The sequence below is a fragment of the Aedes aegypti genome, chromosome 2, assembly GCF_002204515.2.
Source record: "Aedes aegypti strain LVP_AGWG chromosome 2, AaegL5.0 Primary Assembly, whole genome shotgun sequence".
Classification (NCBI taxonomy): Eukaryota; Metazoa; Arthropoda; class Insecta; order Diptera; family Culicidae; genus Aedes; species Aedes aegypti.
In genome coordinates this window covers 335,710,914-335,729,124 of record NC_035108.1, presented here as the reverse complement: position 1 = coordinate 335,729,124, position 18,211 = coordinate 335,710,914, and the positions used below count along the sequence as shown (strand labels likewise).

At 38.6% G+C, this 18,211-nt stretch overlaps 1 protein-coding gene across 2 annotated transcripts; it reads left to right on the top strand.

Moving 5' to 3' along the window:
- The first annotated feature begins 293 nt into the window (after window positions 1-293).
- On the top strand, window positions 294-17,543 carry LOC5577190 (cysteine-rich with EGF-like domain protein 2). 2 transcript variants are annotated; one of them, XM_021846020.1, is made up of 5 exons: window positions 294-439; window positions 570-1,294; window positions 15,561-15,698; window positions 15,759-15,854; window positions 17,258-17,543. In XM_021846020.1, the coding sequence occupies exons 2-5, from the start codon at window positions 601-603 to the stop codon at window positions 17,359-17,361; spliced, it is 1,032 nt and encodes a 343-aa protein (XP_021701712.1). In that variant the 5' UTR covers window positions 294-439; window positions 570-600; the 3' UTR covers window positions 17,362-17,543. The 2 variants fall into 2 exon arrangements, with proteins under 2 accessions (XP_021701712.1, XP_021701711.1); XM_021846019.1 differs by lacking the exon at window positions 17,258-17,543 and adding an exon at window positions 16,416-17,212.
- The last annotated feature ends 668 nt before the right edge of the window (window positions 17,544-18,211 follow it).

Sequence of the window (18,211 nt, the reverse complement as noted above, 5' to 3'; positions counted from 1 at the left end):
TCCAAACAAACATCACGGGCAGGTAGATAACGATCCTTTCTTCCCCATAGCGTTGTTAAATAGCATGAAAATCCATTTAAATGCTCAGAAACAACGAGCTACACACATGGTTACCAATGGCTTTTAGGGCGAGATCAGAAGTTATGCGAGAACCGAATCAAACTTTTTTACCGACAATATTGTTAAAAAGAAATTGGCTCGATTTCGAACCACTGCGCGCCATTCCTTCTCGATTTGGTCCCAGCGAGTTTGCAAGCGCTCTCTCGCAAAAAGAACCGCAGAAGAACACGTCAGTGCAGCTGTCAAATCGTTCCGTGTTTTATTTTGTTGTCTTCTTCCGCATCTCGTCCGGCTCAGGGTCTGCAAAAATTTTAGTGTGAAAATTTCCGAAAATAATCGATTGAAATTCTACTTTTTATGAATTAGAAGTTCTTGGCAGGTGAGTAAACTTTGCGCTAAACAATCGGTTTTGATGGAAATTCAAGTTTTCCTGATAATCTTCGAAATCTCTACATGGCAGGAAGTTCACCTGCACTAAAAGCACTGACGTGTTATTGATTATTTTGCAGATCCGCATCCACCGTCGTCGTAGGTTCAGGAATGAGGCCGAACCGATTGCTGGTGTCCTTTATTCTAGTGACCCTTTCCGTGTACGCGCAGCTATCGGAAGCTGACGTCCCTCCGGAGGGGGTGCCCAATTTGGCTAAGTCCAAAAAGGACCGGCAAAAGTCCGAGAAGTTGCCACCATGTCGTGCCTGTACGGTTCTGGTGAATTCCTTCCGGGACGGAATGAAACGTACGGAACGGTCCAAACACGATGGCGGTGATGCCGCTTGGGAGGAGGAACGTCTCGGAAGCTACAAAACCAGTGAACTCCGGTTGGTGGAGATCCAGGAGGGTCTGTGCCGAGATGTGGGCCGAGGAGAGGATCAATGCCACCTTCTGGCCGAGGAACACGAACCGCAGATCGAGGAGTGGTGGAAGGAGCATCAGACCGCGCAGCCGGATTTGCATCAGTGGTTGTGCGTGGAGCAGGCCCAGGTTTGCTGCCCGGATGGATTCTATGGTCCGAACTGTGACCCGTGCCCGAGTTGCTTCGGCAATGGGAAATGCAAGGGCAATGGGACCCGGAAGGGAAACGGGAAGTGTGCCTGCGAGGAGGGCTACGGTGGGGACAATTGCGACAGTTGTGGGCCGGAGCACTACGAGGCATTTCGCGACGAGGGGAAGCTGCTCTGCTCGAGGTGCCATAAGGCTTGCGCCGCCGGAGGTTGCACCGGAGCGGGACCGAATGGTGAGTGAACTGGGGCTATTTTATTGATTTTACTTCCTATTTTTTACATTCGATTTATTTTTTCAAATTTATTAGTAGAGATGTACCGAATATTCGGCCGGCCGAATATTCGGGCCGAATATCTCGATTATTTTGATTTTGCCGAATATTCGGTCTGCCGAATAATGGAATATGTTATTCGGCCGAATAGGCCGAATAGTGACCGAATAATAACAAAATAAAATAAATTGTAACAAAACAGTATGTTTCATACGAAGGAAAATTTAAAAAAAAAATAATTTATTCAAGTGATGATACATCAAATTTTCCTTTTGATGGATTCCATGGACGGAGTGTGATGCTAAATGTTTAAAAATGTGAGAATTTTTCCGTTCTACGGCATTACGATGTTGCTCAATATACAAGCCATTCAATATTTCACTCATCTTGCATGGATTGCACAATGGTTCGAAGAGCACAAATATTTAAATCAGTGTTTCCCAAACTTTTTTCACTTTCGCCCCCTTGAGACCAACATATTTTAGAATCGCCCCCCATATTCTTCTTCTTCTTGGCATTACGCCCTCACTTGGACAGATTCTGCTTCTCAGCTTAGTGTTCAATGAGAACTTCCACAGTTATTGACTGACACCTTTCTTTGCTAAAATTTCCATTTTCGCATTCGTATATCGTGTGGCAGCCGCCCACCGTCCCATACGTAGTATAAATATTTAAATTAAAAGCTATGCTATGTTGAAGTTTTTATCAATATCTTAGCATAAGTGTACCGTAAATTGGTCAAAATGTAAAGTTGACTGGTGTAGTACTTAAAATGTGATAAACATGTTCTCGACTCGCATATATATAAATGAGTAATGTAAAAACTATCACATTTATAGACTTTCAAAAATCAACAAATCTATTATAATACTTTAGTAATTAATATCAACAAAATCTGTCCGAAATACGTTAGCAAAAGTCCGTAGTTTACAGGCTTTTCACTAAACTGCGATAATCGAAGCAATGTTGCTCTATATCCTGCTGTTCAATCTCAGGAAATACAAGCCCAGTATCATTGAATCATGCTTTGTAACCTTCGTAACGAAGGCATTTTGCTAGCTGAATCTCGGATGAAATTATAAATCCGAGATTTGCATTGCCAAGCTTGTGCAAGTAAACTTAGTATGACGATTGTTATGAACTCTCACATACTTTACTTCAAAAATGCTTCTAATGATATCTGTAACCATGAATTATTGAGATCAACGTTATCGATCGGGAAAATTCTTAGATGCACATTCGTCTTTTAGAAGTAGAAAAAAATGAATGGATAATACTAAAGTATGATGATTGACTATCTAGCCAAGTTATTTTAAGCCACCACACCAACACGTTAATACTTCCAGTGGACGGTTAAGTCATTAGAAGGAAGCACCAAAGGATTCGCCCCCTTTCTACTGTTTTCGCCCCCCAGATTCCGAATTACAAATTATCGCCCCCCTGGACCTGAAAATCGCCCCCCGGGGGGCGAATTCGCCCACTTTGGGAATCACTGATTTAAATAAACAACGATTTTATATGCGAGAGCACAAGAAAACAATCAAAATTTTCAGTTATATCCCGTTTTATTTTGGCCAAATTTGGACGGTTTTTAACGATCTGGCCTTCGAATGTGCGGTTTTCCAGTGACAGTTGATGACAGGTTCCCTTGACTTTTGGGAGCACGCAATCTAAGCCAGCTGTCTCCTCTCTCTCAGAGTAGCACTATTTCTAATTCCTGTTCCAATAGCTTTACGGCGTAGGCAAACAAAAAAAAAACATAATCGTATTTTTACAAAACTTTTATATTTTTACTTTATAGAAAGGCTGTCGAATAATTCCAAAAAGTTCTTAATTCTTCATTTAGTTTATTCAAAAAAAAAAACAAAGTTTCTCTACTATAGGAACAATAGGTGTACTGCAGGTGCAAGTTACCTAGAATTTTAAGCAAAAAATCATTTCTTAAACAAAATCGAGCTGTATCAATGGTACTTAGGTAGATATAGAAATCCTTTATAAGAGAGATTCGCGGAAGCTGACATTTCTGTCAAAGTGTGAGCCAATCGAGCAGCGAGAGCTGTCAAAGTGTGAGCCAAACGAACATGCGTTATGTTTGTTTTGAACTTTTCTTGAGAAGTAATGAAAACCGCTTGAAATTATTTCGGTAAAAGTAATTTTGCATGAAGCAAAAAAAATGAAATGTTTTACTTTTTTGAATTTTTGTCAATGCGATTTTTAGTTTTTGAATTTTTCGGCTGTTTATTAGTTTTGATATGTAGCTTAAAGATCTATAACGAAACAAAATACACTTTATATCAATGAGGAAGTCATGTCCGTATTACAATATTATTCTCGACGCCGAGCAAAATCAGCACTGCTGGTCTGTTGCCAAATAATTCCATTTTACTTCCGCTTATCTCTCTATAAAGGATCACTAGGTAGATAGCTCCTGACCTTCATGTAAAAAAATATTTTGCAACGATTTATAGGAAAACGGTCGTAAACAGCTACTAGTGCGAATATAGGGGACTGTCTACTAAGGGAACACCGACCCTATGCGATGTATTTTTTCCAATTAATATGGAGCACTTCCAGAAGTCGGATGAGATATAAAGCGACGTATTAACCTAGTTCCTTAAAAATTCATATGGATCAAATCTGCAATCAATAAGAAACAAATCCCTTACTTTAGAAATATAAATCCTCAGAACTTTTGACTTTTGTTTTTTCTTCACACGGTTTCAAAAGCTTAAAACGATCATTTCGATCGATGCTTTACCTTGGAAGCTATCCCTATCTAAAAACTAGAGGTTATTCGACCGAAATTAAGGGTTTTATTCGGCCGAATATTGAGTCATTATTCGGCCGAATGTTCGGCCGAATATTCGTTTGGCCGAATAATAATTTCTCAACTATTCGGTATTCGGCCGAAAGCCGAATAGTGCTATTCGGTACATCTCTATTTATTAGTACCATTTTGAACATAACATTCATTTCTTATATCGAGGGGTTCTATGTCAGACAACACTAATTTGGTAAAACAAAATTAAGCTTTTATAAACATTTTGTTAACAATATATTACATTTCATTTGCCGTAGCAGTTCAGATTTTTACTGGTGAGTTGATTTCACCTGCTTATAAAAGTAAAAAACGCTTTCTATTTACTTAACCCAAATATATAGGTAACGCATTAATCGTGGCAATAGAATATTGCAACGATTTTTGTTTAAAATTATTATTAATATTACATTTGTTCCAATGTTTCAACATTGGATATTCTATGTAACTCATTGGTACTATACCAGGGAGGAAGCCTCAGAATCATTTTCAAAATTTTATTTTGAATTCTCTGCAGAGCTTTCTTCCTGGTATTACAACAGCTAGTTCATATTGGTACAGCATACAACATGGCTGGCCTGAAAATTTGTTTGAATATCAAAAGCTTGTTCTTAAGACAAAGTTTTGATTTTCTATTAAAAAGGGGATAGAGACATTTTACATATTTCTTACATTTGGTTTGAATGCCCTCAATGTGATTTTTGAATGTTAAATTCTTATCTCCTAGCATGAGCCCTAGATACTTAACTTCATCTGACCAATTTATCGGAACCCCTCTCATCGTGACAACATGTCTACTTGAAGGTTTCAAATAAAGAGCTTTTGGTTTATGTGGGAATATTATTAGTTGAGTTTTGGAAACATTAGGAGAAATCTTCCATTTTTGCAAGTATGAAGAAAAAATATCCAAACTTTTTTGCAATCGACTACAGATGACACGCAGACTTCGTCCTTTGGCGGAAAGGCCTGTGTCATCCGCAAACAAGGATTTTTGACATCCCTGAGATAACTCAGGTAAGTCAGATGTGAAAATATTGTATAATATTGGTCCCAAAATGCTGCCTTGAGGAACACCAGCTCTTACAGGAAGTCTTTCAGACCTGGAGTTCTGATAATTAACCTGAAGTGTACGATTTGACAGATAACTTTGAATTATTCTAACAATGTATGTTGGAAAATTAAAGTTTTTTAATTTTACGACCAAACCTTCATGCCAAACACTGTCGAATGCTTTTTCTATGTCTAGAAGAGCAAGACCAGTAGAATAACCTTCAGATTTGTTGGAACGGGTCAAATTTGTTACACGTAAGAGTTGATGAGTGGTCGAATGTCCATGGCGGAATCCGAACTGTTTCTTGGCAAAAATTGAATTTTCGTTGATGTGGGCCATCATTCTGTTCAAAATGACCTTTTCAAAAAGTTTACTGATGGAGGAAAGCAAACTGATTGGACGATAGCTAGAAGCTTCTACAGGATTTTTGTCTGGAACAACCTTAGCATTGTTCCATTTGTCAGGAAAATATGCTAATTGAAAACATTTGTTAAATATATCAACTAAGAATGATAAGCTACTTACTGGAAGTTTCTTGATGAGGATGTAGAAAATTCCATCATCGCCAGGAGCTTTCATATTTTTGATTTTTTTAATAATAGTTCTCACTTCTTCCAAATCAGTCTTCCAGGCATTTTCGAAAACGTTCTCTTGATTGAGAATATTTTCGAAGTCCTGAGTAACTTGATTTTCAATTGGACTAGTAAGTCCTAAATTGAAATTGTGCGCGCTTTCGAACTGCATAGCAATTTTTTGAGCTTTTTCGCAATTAGTTAGTAATAATTTGTTTTCCTTTTTCAATGCCGGTATTGGCTTCTGAGTCCAATTGGGAAATCTTATTTTCAAAATTATTGTTTCTTAATTGTGGAAAACGTTTCTTGATTTCTTTCTGCAAGTCCTGCCATATAACTTTCATAGCAGGATCGCGAGAGCGTTGAAATTGCCTTCTCCTCATCGTCATAATCACGGATTCAAATTTTACTTCACATTTTGGAACTGCAATGCTCCTGGCTTCAACAATGGAATTTGTTAAAGTTTCAAAAGCATTGTCAATATCAAGTTTAGTTTCTAAAGAAATCTTAACATCAAAATTAGAGTCAACATACGTTTCATATATATTCCAGTCGGCTCGTAAATAATTGAAAGTGGAGCTGATAGGATTGAGAATCGCTTCATGGGATATTTGAAATGTAACGAGGTCATGATCAGAATCAAAATCAGCATGAGTAACTAATTGGCTACAAAGATGACTAGAGTCGGTTAAGACCAAGTCAATCGTAGATGGATTTTTAGAAGAGGAAAAGGAAGAGGAAGAGGAAGAGGAAAGCCCTACATCTATCAGGGTATTGAATTGAGAAATATACTGAAGAGCACTCATCAAATAAAATTCTGCCGTTGGAATTACTTTGAGAATTATTCCATGACCGATGTTTGGCATTAAAGTCACCAATGACAAAAAATTTTGACTTATTGCGAGTCAATTTTCGCAAGTCAGTTTGGAGCAAATTAACTTGCTGTCCAGAGCATTCAAAAGGCAAATAGGCAGCTATGAAAGTATATTTACCAGACTGTGTTTCAACAGAAACACCTAAAGATTCAAATGACGAAAGCAGTTGATGTTTTATACTCCTATGAATGATGATTGCAATCCCCCACATGCCCCATCAAGTCAATCATTACGATAAACAAAACAGTTAGGATCTCTTTTGAGTTTAGATCCAGGTTTTAAATACGTTTCGGTAATAACTGTTATATGCACGTTATTACCTGTAAGAAAATTAAACAGCTCGTCTTTTTCACCATTCAGAGAACGAGCATTCCAATTTAAGAGGAAAATAACCATCATCGTTCCACAAATTTTCAAAACCAGTTTTTTTGCAGAATATTGAAGCAATAGTCAAGAAAATCTATCATTGCGTTGCACTAGATATCTCTAAAGCAATGATAGATTTTCAAGTGGATTCATGGAAATTTAAACGAAAAAACTAATTTTTAATTTTTGATTATTGCTGATGATTGAATTGATTGAATAATGGATGCTTGAGCCTTAAAATATTCGAACGGTTACCCGACGGATTTAAATTAGTTTGTGAATGAGCATAATTATGATATTCCTGATGGGTATGATTCATGATCAAGCGATCGTTAACTGAAAAATGAGCATTGCTCGATACTCTACCAGGGAAATTCCGGAAACGATCGTTATCGTAACGGATATTATCTTTCATCTCGAGCCTCAACGGCTCTCTTGCGCGAAGGCAAGACCAAAAATTTGACTAATGATTGTCCTTGCAATTGGCGCTTAAGAACTTATCGGTATCTTTCTTCACTGGACAGACGTCCTTGGCGTGAGAAGAACCTCCGCAAATCATGCATTTAGCATCCATGCGACAATTTTTTGTACCATGACCCCACTTTTGGCACCGACGGCACTGAGTGGGGTTCTGTTAATTTCCTCCAGGTTTCTGGAAATGTTCCCACGTCACACGGACGTCGAACATAAGTTTAGCTTCTTCTAAAGCTTTAATATTATTTAGTTCTTTTTTGTTAAAGTGAACTAAATAATATTCTTGAGAAAGCCCTTTCCGAACAATGCCAGATTGGGTTCTCTTTTTCATAATGATTACTTGGACTGGGGAAAATCCAAGTAAATCATTTATACCATTTTTGATCTCTTCAGGTGACTTATAGTCACTTGAGAGACCTTTCAAGACAACTTTGAACAAACGTTCAGTTTTGTCGTCATAAGTAAAAAAAATGTGCTTCTTCTCTTCAAGATGTTTGAGAAGAATTTCGCGATCTATAAGAGTTTCCGGCAAAACGCGACAGTCTCCTTTCTTTGCGATTTGGAAGGAAACCTTGATTCCCCTAATGGAGTTCAAGATCTCCTGCCTAAAATCCCCAAATTCGGAACAACTGACCACGATAGGCGGCACTCTTTGCTTCCTCACTTGAATCAAAGAGCCTGGGCTAGAGGCTGCTTCGATTGGGTGTTCGGAAAATTTGTCTAGAGCATCGAACTGATTGCTCATTTCGATACAATTATTCATTTCACCCTTCGAAGAAAGTTCGCATTCCGGAGAAACGTCCTTTTTTCCATTCTTGCCGCGTTTAGTGACAGTTTTAAATCCCACTTTTTTTTGGAAGGAAGTTGTGAATTCAGAGATTCACCCTTCCTTTTATTAGTAGTTGCAACCATGTTTAGACGTGACCTCCTAAGAGGTTTTTTCCCAAGACGGTGTCCAAGAAGGATTACCACCGCTAGCTTTCGCCAATGGGTCCAACGAAAAATCGAAGGCACGGGTCCAAGCAAGCAGTGTTGCGAAAAACTCAATTTCTCACAACTCACGCTTGAGATTTTTCATTCGTGAGTTGTCAATCATGCAACTCAGCAGTCCAAAAATCATGGATGAGGTGGCTCATCTTTTTAACTCATTGTCTCGTATTTCCACAGTTAACTCACACACGGCAATATTTTCTTGTTAGTCTGGTAAAAATATGTTAATCCTTTCTGACGTAAACAACAACATTCGGGTTTCACGAGTTTTTGCCGGGTTATGCGACTGAATCATTTTTTACGGTTTGAGTTGATTGAGTTGATTTTGCATCAAAATCTCAAGCGTGAGATTTGCGAAGCAGATCTCTAATGAGTTTGCTCTCACGGGAGAGCGTATTGATTGAGATTTTGAGTGTGAGTCTATCAACACTGCAAGCAAGGATCGTAAAGGGATCAATAGTAGAAAAAATAGTACAGAAAAGTACTGTTTTAGTAGCACTGAAAAGTACCGTTTTTTAATTTTAGCACTGAAAAGTACTGTTTTATTGCTTTAGGTAGTTTTTAAAAAACTCCCAAGAGCAGAGAGAATTCGTGTGCCGTAAACCGGGGGCAAATTGATCATTATTTCACAACTTTTTGTAATGTTATCCTTTGGAATCCAAATATTGTCAAAGTTATTTCGGTAAAATCAATACTTCATTGATCTCTATCAGTTTATGTAATCGGTTTTTTTTAACACTCAATGTTTGCATGCAGGTTTAGCACCAGCAGATTGTTTAGTACCGACATTTCCAACAGTGTCGCCTACACCTTCAAAAACTGTGAATATTTCTAGGCAAAACTGACTATAAAAAAAAACAGTTTAAAAGCATAATTAGACATCTATAAACTAGAAAACATTGAATGTCTGTGTTTTTTTTTAAGGCACTCCGTGCTTGTGGCCACTACTGTGCCGGAATCAGTTGATCTGTATCTTCTTTATCGATACAGATATTTTTTTAACTAATCTATATTTGTATCAGCTTTCACTCTCTTCTACTCTTTTGCTCTCTCACACCCAGCAGGTAGGAGAGTGCTCTGCTGTTAGTCCAATCGATTTCCATAAGCCATCGTCCATTGCTCTTGCGGTGGTTCGTTTTGCCGTGTTCCTGAGTCGTTTGAGGCTACCTGCCTGCGAAGTGGGTCAGTTTGTCTCAGTCACCATCTGATACTGACGGAGGATGGATGTGCTCCCCAAAGCACGGTCCTCCGTGCGGCGTCTTCTGGTGGCTGGACGGGTTTTTTTTTGTGGAGGGGCTGGGAATTGAACCCATGACCTTCCGCTTACCTCAAGGCTACTGATCCCCCTAAATGTCTGTGATGACAACGATGTATTAAGCATCCTTGAAAGAAAATGCTATTTGGTACCGACTTGATCAAATTCACCCCAGTGATCAACAGAGCCGTAGCGTGGCCTCATGGCGCCCTTGGCAAACCGCCATTTGGGCGCCCCTTATTATTTTTTTACAAGTTGACGTGAAATTCCAGAAAATTTTCAAGGACACTTCTTAAAATTATAGGGCGTTTTCTGTAAGAATTGTCCATCAAAATTTTTAAAAATGTGTCATGATAAAGATCAAATAAATTCAACCACAAATAAACAGACGTCACATTTAGAACAGTGTCCTTTGAAATCCATCGTCCACTTCACACAATTATCATCTGGTGGCTAAGTTGCACGAAATACGTTCATGTGCAGCAAGACTTGTAGATGGCGTTAATGAGAAACGTCAAACATGAAGGAAAACTATATCAAACATAAATAATTATTTTTAAGAATAAGAGGAGTAATAGCGCATTAAGTTGTGTAAAAAAGTTTAAAATTTAGGAAACGAATTTGTGTAGAAAAGTTTAAGTTTTGTTTTCATGAAATAGTTGAAGAGATCAAAAGAAGATTTCTAAAGAAATCTTATCAAGGTATCCTCTATAAGTTTTATAAAAAAAAGCAAAAAAATAGTTAAATAGCAAATGTTGTCAATCAATGTTACGAAAAATTCTGTACGGACTCAAATGTTTATCAGTCAATCCAGATCATTGTTTTGGAGAAACAAAACAAAATTTTAGTTATTACAAATATATTCTATTCCAATGGTTTTCACTCTTGCTCTAATCTCAATGTTACATAATTATCTGATGATCTTTTCCAGGATTCTGTGATTGCGTCCTCCATTCAATCAAAACTTTCATTTAGATTCAATGAAAATGTTTGGCTTGATATTCTGTAAAAACATTGTAAACTAATACCAAAGAATCCTGCCTAAAATATTGTTCAATACTGGCCTAGTATTTTTATATGATATTAGTTGTTAAGGGTTATTTATTATAAGTCATTAAATTTCCCATTTTGGCGCCCCCTATAGCCTGGCGCCCTTGGCGAGTGCCAACCTGGCCAATAGCACGCTACGGCACTGGTGATCAATTTGCCCCCGGATTACGGTGCCGCAAAGTGCCCTAATTCAGCGCATTGCCTAATTCCGTGCATTTCATACAAAATTATTTATATATGGGAATACACTTTAATATTGCAGCAACTTTTACTGCCATTTGATGCTACTATGATTTAGAATAAGTTTGAATCACAAATAAAAGCAAATAAGGCATTTTTTCACGGCGTAAAAAAATAATTAGTTGATGCCCGTCTAAGTTGACGCAATTTTTCTAATTTCCTTAGCGTCCGTGCTAAGACTGTAGGACACAAACAATCGCGATTTCTATATTGTTAGTCGCGATGTATATCGACGACGTTTTGATTTTCTGCAACGACGAAGCGCTGAAGAACAACCTGAAGGCCAAGCTGAGGAGTACATTCCGGATGAAGGATATAGAACCTGCGGTCAACAGCTTGGGCATCCGGCATCTCCCGTACGGAACGTTCAGTGCCGTTGGACCAAAAAGCATACGTCAATTCTATTTTGCAGCGGTTCAGTATGCAAGATACGAAACCCGTCACAACTCCGATGAAGGTAGCCGAAAAACTGTCTAAGAAGATGTCGCCCAAGACTACGGCCAAGCGGATGGAGAATATCCCGTACCAAGAAGCCGTTGGTTGCTTGATGTATCTTGCACAATGTACGCGTCCGGATATTCTCTTCGCCGTGAACCTTCTGAGCAGTGAATGACATTATCGCGGAAATTAGACGAAAAAAGGCATTTTTAAGCAACCCGACAATTAGTTTCCGCCTTTATCTGCGAGAAACAGATTTCGTAAACTGCTATAATTGTTGATCATTGTACTGACGAAAAACCAAGATCGATCCGATCATATGCACTGATTCAACTTTATCGGCTCTGAACTTATCGCGATAATTATCACAAGGTAAATTACAAAAATGTTTGCCACCGACGGGATTCGAACCCATGACCATGAGCAAAAACGTTTTCAGAGCGCGCGCGCACCATAACCACTCGACCACGCCAGCTGAACGAAGGGGGAGAGAAACTTGGTATATAAAAGCTACATGCGGAAGCGAAGGACACTCAAAACGACGAAACAAGAGTATAAAAGAAAAAGCCAACTTCTCGTTGCTGGTGATAAAATAAATTCGCTGCTGCAGATTTCGCGAGAGCACACTCTACACTGAACGAAAGCTTCTGCCGTGTAATGAATGATTTGTAATTCACATGGCTACCAATCTCCATATTCTTTATTTTGAATGAATATGGAACAATATGATGCATCCATCGTCAATTGAACGAAAATCATCCGATTCTAAGATGATTTCTTATCTATTTCCGTATGAATTTAAGCAGGTAGTTGAGTTATACTAATTGAAATGAATAACATCCGACTTCTGACGGATTGTAATTTCTTCCATGCCCCGAATCAAAAATCATTCAATTATCGTCTAAACTATCATACAAAAGTATAATTATCCTAGATAGAAAATCATCCTTGTTGACAGTATGGCGCAAGCAGCGTGGTCACTCCGAACTTCTTCGTAAATTTTGCAGGTAATTGCATTTTATGGTAGAATAATCCAAAGTTGTACCGTTTTTAAGCATTTGTTTACTCTTAGGCTCGTTTGATCGCCGATTCCTGAACCGCAAACCACTCAAACTCGAGGATTTTGAAGAATAAACAACTCAGCATGTATGCGGCAGGATGTCATCTTTTCCGGCAGTCAAGGATAATATTTATTTATGATCACTTACTCGATACATTGCTAATAAATCTCCAGGAATAGTGTAAGAAATAAACTATCTGTAATTTTATTTTATCTCTTTTAATTATTAATCAGCATGCAATGGGGTTTATTTACAGCAATGAATGATAATCATTTAAATTCATTCAGTTTCTAGAGGGATTGAAATCATTTCAAGATTGGATGATTTTCATTCGGTGCGATATGTAAACAGATGATTTCAACGAAGATGAAAATCATCCGGAATGTGTCTGAAAATAGGTATGGGGCTCGGATGAGGCAAAAATCATTCAATCAATGGCGGGAGATTTCGTTCAGTGTAGCAGTGCTGGACGGGTAGGATATTATCGCACGTCTCTTTCCTCTGAAAAATCGGCTTGAGCGATAGGTTTATGATTATCGCCGTGACCGATAATTTCACTCCCTGCTTCTAAGTTGTTTCATCAACTGTCCTGGGCCGAAGTACTGGGAAGCCGTGAAGCACCTACTCCGCTACCTGAAAAAATGACAACAATGAGATTAGTATAAACTGCGACCGGCGACTCGAAGCTCGTTGATTATTCCGATGCGGACTGGGCGTCCAATCTCGACGATAGACGATCAACGAGTTACGTATTCCTGTTGCAAGGAGAAGCAGTATCCTGCACTGAACGAAATCTCCCGCCATTGATTGAATGATTTTTGCCTCATCCGAGCCCCATACCTATTTTCAGACACATTCCGGATGATTTTCATCTTCGTTGAAATCATCTGTTTACATATCGCACCGAATGAAAATCATCCAATCTTGAAATGATTTCAATCCCTCTAGAAACTGAATGAATTTAAATGATTATCATTCATTGCTGTAAATAAACCCCATTGCATGCTGATTAATAATTAAAAGAGATAAAATAAAATTACAGATAGTTTATTTCTTACACTATTCCTGGAGATTTATTAGCAATGTATCGAGTAAGTGATCATAAATAAATATTATCCTTGACTGCCGGAAAAGATGACATCCTGCCGCATACATGCTGAGTTGTTTATTCTTCAAAATCCTCGAGTTTGAGTGGTTTGCGGTTCAGGAATCGGCGATCAAACGAGCCTAAGAGTAAACAAATGCTTAAGAACGGTACAACTTTGGATTATTCTACCATAAAATGCAATTACCTGCAAAATTTACGAAGAAGTTCGGAGTGACCACGCTGCTTGCGCCATACTGTCAACAAGGATGATTTTCTATCTAGGATAATTATACTTTTGTATGATAGTTTAGACGATAATTGAATGATTTTTGATTCGGGGCATGGAAGAAATTACAATCCGTCAGAAGTCGGATGTTATTCATTTCAATTAGTATAACTCAACTACCTGCTTAAATTCATACGGAAATAGATAAGAAATCATCTTAGAATCGGATGATTTTCGTTCAATTGACGATGGATGCATCATATTGTTCCATATTCATTCAAAATAAAGAATATGGAGATTGGTAGCCATGTGAATTACAAATCATTCATTACACGGCAGAAGCTTTCGTTCAGTGTGGAACTGTAAGCGCCAGACTACCGTATCACTCTCCACGTGAGACGCGGAGTACATACCCTTGTCTGCTGCCGTACAAGAGGCATCTTGGTTGCGAGGACTCATTTCACAGTTCGGTGAGCTGCGTTGCGACAATCAAAGCACGATTTGTATTGCGCGGAACGGGGGATACACACCCTGAACAAAACGTATTGATATCCGGCACCTGGGAGGGAGAAACCAATACAAAATTTCTGTACGTCATAGTGAGCCGAGATTCCGCTGTCACGAACTGTCACTGTGAGCCCAGATCTCAAACATTGGACTAACATGAAAAAAGCGCGTAACTGATTAAAACACATTTTCGTATTTCTTCAAAAGTGATAAAAATCGAATGAAAATCAATTCATGCACACAACGCAAGTAATGTCACGTGAGCACCATTTAATCTGATTGAACATAAAGCATTGAAAAACGCATCGTTTTACTTTTTCCAATGAAAATGAATATTTAGTGCATAGAAAACTGTGGCCCTTTTTTCATGTTTGTCAGGAAAGATCAAAGGTGCACAACAAAAGGAAACTACCGATTTTCTCGAAGCCTGCCTTGATTGTTGTTGGCAAGCTGGAGTTATCTTGCAGTTCAAAATAACGTTGTTTTATATTTCGTGTGTAGTATCGGTGCCTCCCTCCCAGTCCGGCACCATTACATCCGTGATACGTTGGACCGTTCAACCATAACTACGTTAATGTAGTGGTCTTCATCATAGTAGGCTAGTTGAAGTTTAATGAAATAAACTTTCTCTTTTACTGTAATCGTCAACCGAACTGAACGTTCTTATGGACCTTTGCACGAGTTCACTAATTTGACGTTTGAGCGGTGCCGAATTCACTCGTTGCCATGGTCCCGTAAATAACACGGCACCGCTCAAACGTCAAATAGTGAACTCGTGCATCGGTCCATGGATCAATGCACGAGTTCACTAATTTGACGTTTGAGCGGTGCCGAATTCATTAGTTGCCATGGTCACGTAAATAACACGGCACCGCTCAAACGTCAGATAGTGAACTCGTGCATCGGTCCATGGACCTGTGCACGAGTTCACGAATTTGACGTTTGAGCGATGCCGAATTCACTTGTTGCCATGGTCACATAAATAACACGGCACCGCTCAAACGTCAGATAGTGAACTAGTGCATCGGTCCATTGCGCACTCTCAATACAACCATATCCAATGAATAAATATGGAAGTGACTTTTAAGGAGTGTTTATCTCAAAACGGTGTCCATGAAGAATTATCACTATGCTTTATGTAGTTTCAAAACGTCCGTCAGTAGAACAATACTATCCAATGCACACTGATTGATGGATTTATCAACTTAAAATTGCAGCTTGTCGCGTTTGCCGGAGTGGCTGGATCATGGACAGCCAGCGAGGTGGATGCACGGATATTGATGAGTGCATCACGGCCAACACCTGCACTAAGCAGCAGTTTTGTGTGAACAACGAGGGATCGTTCAGTTGTTTAGGTAAGTTCCTTGGGAAGATTAGGGAAATCTACGAATTTTGATGCACTTTTTCCATTGCAGAGTGTGATAAATCGTGTGACGGATGCGATGGCGATGGTCCAGACATGTGCAAGAAGTGCACTGATGGATACGAGCTTCGGGACGGAATGTGCACAGGTAAGTTGCTTTGAACTGCATATCATCGTTTTGATTTTTAATTTTGCGTCCAATCCTATGTTAACAAGGCTAGTAGCAGGTTTTTTTTTCCTACAGAGACTTGATCACTTTTTGAATCTCTCTAGGATGTTCTTGAAGGTATCCTAGACGAAATTTTGGAGAAATGTCTTCTGAAATTTATAAAAGAATCCTTGGATGAATTCCTAACTTGGGATTTTTTTGATAAAGTAAAAATATAGAATAAAGAATAAGTAAAAAGTGTTGGCGTAATATCAATCTTCTCTAAAGCATTTTTATAAAAGCCAGTATTCTCTATTTCCTGTTGGCTCTCTTTTTTCGACATGTGGCCTCTAAAGTTCCTCTTTTTTAGACATTAAATCACTACCAGCCTTGATGTTACTGCTCGCATAAATCCGATTCATTTTGCATGATTCCTCTTAGCTTTGCCAGCTGCTTCCCTCCCTCGTTTTTTTTTTGTTCGATTGTGTTCGCATTAATCCCATCGCTCATTTCGCGTGTCGGTTAAGTCAAATCTGAATCCTCTTTCTCCCCATATCGTAGATGTGTCGAGCGAGAAGCGCAACCAGTACGTGGCATTCACTCGCTATCTGACCTACCTGGGTCTGTGCATAGCCACGTGCATCGTACTGCAAAGTTCGACCTGGCTGGCGGCTCTCGTCGGCCTTGCCGTGGCCGTCTACATATCCGTATCGGAGTACTGGCTGAACACGGAACCGCAAGGCACTCCGGCCCCGTCACCAAAGATACTCGAAGAATTACTGCAACAGTAGATGCTGGGCATTCGGGCGGATAGATAGACTGTGGTCGTTTAGAATGGCCATTAGCTGCAAATGGGTTCTTCCTTTGATCGCGTGTAGTAGCACTTAAAGTTAGGCCACAGAAAGTCAGGAATTGAGTTTTAACAAGTTATGCCATTGATGCCACCGTTTTAATTTTTAATACGTTTTAATTTTTAATACGTTTTAATTTTGCATTCATTATCATGAAGGGTCAGGGCCATTTGACATTAAATAAATTTATCATAACAGTCATTTGGCATAGCGTTTTTTCATCATGAATAGGCATATTTTGAAAGAAGTGATATAATTTTCGTTATTGCAAATAGCCATTATACCGAATGGTCCACTTCCACCATGAAGTCCAATTCATAGATTAGAGGAGAAATATTAAGTAGCTGGTGCAGCTGAGAGAGAATTTTGCAACATGCATTTGATTCAATTACGATTACGACAAACCCACATTAATTACCAAAGCCGGAATGTTTCACGTGGTAGTTCTACGCAATAGTGACAAAAAGTACTCTCTTTTTTAATAAATCTGAACAAACTTTTGAACTATTTGCATTTTTCTATTTATCCTATCGTAATGGTTTTCATTTTCAGTTATTTCCAAAGACGAACCCAACGAACCAAATGAGACAGTGGAATCGGAAGCCAGTCCGAGTGAATCTTCGGAAAGCTCTGAATCGACAAAGGTGGAACTCTAAATGACCAGGTGATTGATGACATTTTCCTTCTTGGATGGATTGTTGCGTTCAAAAATCGTGTTTCCACTTTTTTGAAATGTGTATTTTTCCCATTAGTCAAGTTCCTCTAGCTACAAGCTCAAAGTGTGATCCCAACGACTTAAAAGGGTGGGTTTGAACCGGAGTGATAATTTCTACCTGCCAATTTAGAACGAATTTTATTTATTAAACATTTCTACAGAATGTATGTGCTGGTTTTTTTTAAAGAACTTCCTATTATTTGTATCTATTTTGTTATTTTGTTCAATCTTTCTGGGTAATTCTCCAAGACATCCACAAATGTCCAGTTTTTTTTAGAGATGCTTGCAAGAGACCGTTAGGATAAGTTTTTTTTCTAAAATTTCAATTGCAGAAATACCTTAAAGCATACACAACCCCCTCTGATTTTTTTTTCAGGGATTTATGCTGAAATTGTACTCGTTGTTCTTCCAACCGTTTTTAAGAATTTCCTTTCAAGGCTTCTTCAGTAATACTTCCAGGGATTTTATTTTGACTTCCTCCAAATATATCTCAAGGTTTGCTCCAGAATTACTCCAATAGTTCCTCCAAAAAATCCTTCAGAAATACTTCTAGGATCCCCCCAGAATTCTCTATAGATTTTCCCTAAAGTTTCTCTAGGGGTCATCGATAAACTACGTTACACTCTAAAGAGGGAAAGAGGATTTAGGGAAATTTTTTTTGCAGTGTACTGTAGGGGATCATGCAGTATTATTTAATGGAGAATTTCAGGGAGAAATTTTCTAGAGGAATCTTAGAAAGAATTCATTGAAAAATCCCTGAAGAAATTTTTCAATGAACATTAGTGAAATAC